The sequence below is a fragment of the Buceros rhinoceros genome, unplaced genomic scaffold (genome assembly GCF_000710305.1).
Source record: "Buceros rhinoceros silvestris isolate BGI_N320 unplaced genomic scaffold, ASM71030v1 scaffold28428, whole genome shotgun sequence".
Taxonomy (NCBI): Eukaryota; Metazoa; Chordata; class Aves; order Bucerotiformes; family Bucerotidae; genus Buceros; species Buceros rhinoceros.
The window spans coordinates 9,563-12,407 of NW_010427914.1; the positions used below are offsets into that span (position 1 = coordinate 9,563).

At 45.1% G+C, this 2,845-nt stretch overlaps 1 protein-coding gene across 1 annotated transcript in view; it reads right to left on the minus strand.

The window, feature by feature from the left end:
- LOC104498690 (A-kinase anchor protein 7 isoforms alpha and beta-like) overlaps nt 1–288 on the minus strand; it is a 582-nt gene extending 294 nt beyond the window's left edge. The window contains exon 1 of the mRNA XM_010142100.1: nt 282–288. Coding sequence (XP_010140402.1) covers nt 282–288 — 7 coding nt within the window. The remainder of the gene's footprint in view (nt 1–281) is intronic.
- Nucleotides 289–2,845: the final 2,557 nt, after the last annotated feature.

Consider the following 2,845-nt stretch of genomic DNA (forward strand, 5'->3'; position numbering starts at 1 on the left):
AAAAAAGAAAAAGATTCAATGCCGGGGAAAGGGAGGGAGCCGTAATGGTATCAGGAGCCTCTGCCTGAGCTGGATTTTGAGTTATTAGCTGCCTTTTCCAAATCCGAAAAAGATTTTTTTCCCCCTCCGCAAGCTCTGAATTGAAAGTGTTTCGTGAAGGTGTATATGGTATATCAGACCAAAAATATTTCACTGCTCGTCTTTATTGTATCACTCCAGTAAAAGTCACTGGCACCCACTCAGCTTAGAAGGGCGGGAGGGCAAATTCAATGTCTTCTTACCAGCCATCGCCTGTGCCCTCTGAGCAATGATGCTAAATTTCCATTTTAGCTGCATTATTAAATTAGCTGCCCCTGCTTTGTGATTTTGCTTAATAAAGCTAAAATCTTTTATCTATTTATTCCTGGCTTGTAATTCAAGAGCGTCTTATAGGACAAATGACTACAATACTCTAAGGATAGGTTAGAAATCTTTTCCCTAAACTAGGTGTAAAACTAGAAAAAACCATATGCTCCCACCCCATCTCTCCTAACTTAAAGCTCTGACGTTGACGGAATGCAAGTCCCAGCTGTCTATTCTTAGCCACTGGCTGATAACAGCAAGAAGCTGGCACTTGCCTGCTTTGTTCAGAGTTCACGTGAATAAACGCGTACCACAAAATAACTCTGGACGCGGGGAGGATTTACATGTATTTTGAAAATATCGTTTTTCCATTAATCATTTTTCTAATAAACCATCCAGCCTACTGCAGCATCTCCCATTTTCAAAGGACGCGAGCCAGGAAAAGCCGATTTTCACGTCTGGCTTCCCCTGGCCATGCAATCTGCCCCTTTGCAATTTCTTGCGCTGGGTAAATAGTGGTCTCCCTCGCTCTGTCTTGACGGCCAGACTTCTGCCGTCCTGTTCTGGGTTAGCATTCTGCAGCCCCTAAGAAGAGGCTGCTTAGTCACACATCTGGTGACAGAGACACTATCGGATCACAAAGCTCTATTCTTGTGTTGCTGTTGTGGCACAAAGCTCTGTGTTCAATTATCCACATCTGCTGCTTTTCATATATGTAAATTTATTCAAGTGTGCCAGCGCATATAGATTAGAGTTCTAAATGGCTTTTATTAGTCTTCCTAGTGGACTGCACAACCCAGGGGTGATTTCACTGATAAAACACAATTCCTATGGGGATTTGAGGGGGAGAGGTAAGTAAACCTCTTCATCTCTGGAGGCTGCGCCTTTATGAGCTGTTACTATGAGCATCCTGCTCTGGGTCAGTGGTGAAGACAGACCACGCTCCTCCAGCTCTGGGCCTCCACACCACCATGACTGCGGGGAAGGAAGAACTGCACTCTCGAGCTGAAGAGGCGTCAGACCAGACCTGGGTAAAGCATTCCCTTCCATTGTGGAGAAAAATTTGAAAAAATACTCTAAAAAAAGTATTTTAAAAAGCAGCTATGGGAATATGAAAAAATTTTTTTAAATAAGAGAAAACATTAAAAATGGGCTTAGCATTTCAAAAACGAAACATTTTAGGTTAGTATGTGGGTCTGAGGGAGGTGCAGGCGCTCTTCCCAAAGCCACTCCCACAGCCACGTTCTGTGGCCCACAGCTTCCTTTGCCATCCCCAAAACCTGGGCTCAAGCCTATCCTTCAGCTTCCTCAGAGGAGGGACTTACTTCAGCCCCTTGTCTCTCAGGAGACCTACAATACATAGCATCTGAGTAGCATCTCCCAGCTTGTATGAATAGGTCCCACGTGCTCCTTTGATTCCAAATTTCCTTTGCTTTTATTCAAGAAGCTTGACAAAATGTTTTGGTTGTCCCGTCTGTCTACTCACTAGGAAAAAGCCAAACCACACTGTGGTTTCCCGTTGGAGAGTGTCTTCTTTCTCAGAATCACCAGTGAAGACGTTCCTCACGCAGCTCTAATGATCCGAACCAACTCAATGGGACCGTTGAGCTGCTCAGCCACTCTGACACTTGACCCTGTGGTACTTACTATGCAGAATAGGACTCACCAGCCACAGAGGCCTCCCGATATCCCAGACCCCTGGCGGTTATAATCACTCAGAATGCAGTACATTAGGTGTTATTCTTACAGCCTAAAAAAAGCCAGAGCTCTTCTCCCGGAAGTGTTTTCTGCAAAGCAGTTCTCATTTACACGTGGATGTATAAACCCATCTATCTGCTGTTGCGTTTCTCTGTCCGGCCGCCTCGGTGGGCTGGCACGTGTGGCTGCGTGAGTCACTCGGGCTCCGTTTGTGTTCCCAGACTCCCTAAATAGCAGCTGTGGGATGTGCGATGCTGAGCTTTGCTGGTGAGGTGGTTGGACGCTATTGTATGATTCCTACTCCTGACTGTCGGCAAAAAGAAATAGGTCATGTAAGAATAACAGATATTGATCAGCCGGATTTGCTGGGATATTTAACCCACATATAGGTCCTGCTTACACACCTCTCCCCACACTGCACCTGCTGCTCTCCTGCTTCATAGAGGTAAAAAGTCCTTTGCGGCAGGCAAATGCTTCTTTGTGCAGCCTGTCTGACGTTACAGGAATTACCAGAGTATCGCTCAAAAGCCATCGCAGATTTTAGATGCAAAAGGGAGGTTTAAAAACTCAGAATTGCTTTGTTTGTGAACTCTGTTCTGAAAAGGGACTGATGTACCATGGGCGCTGTATTTGCGCCTGTGCTGTGCCTCATGTTATGCACTGTGCCACTACTTTATTTCTGTGCCTGGGAACAAAAAATTTCCACTGCCTTCTCCTGCATGTGGCTCAGAATAAAAATGAAGAAAACCCTTTCATTCTGTTTGTTTACCCCAGAATTATCTTCCATAATTTCCTGAAGATGAAA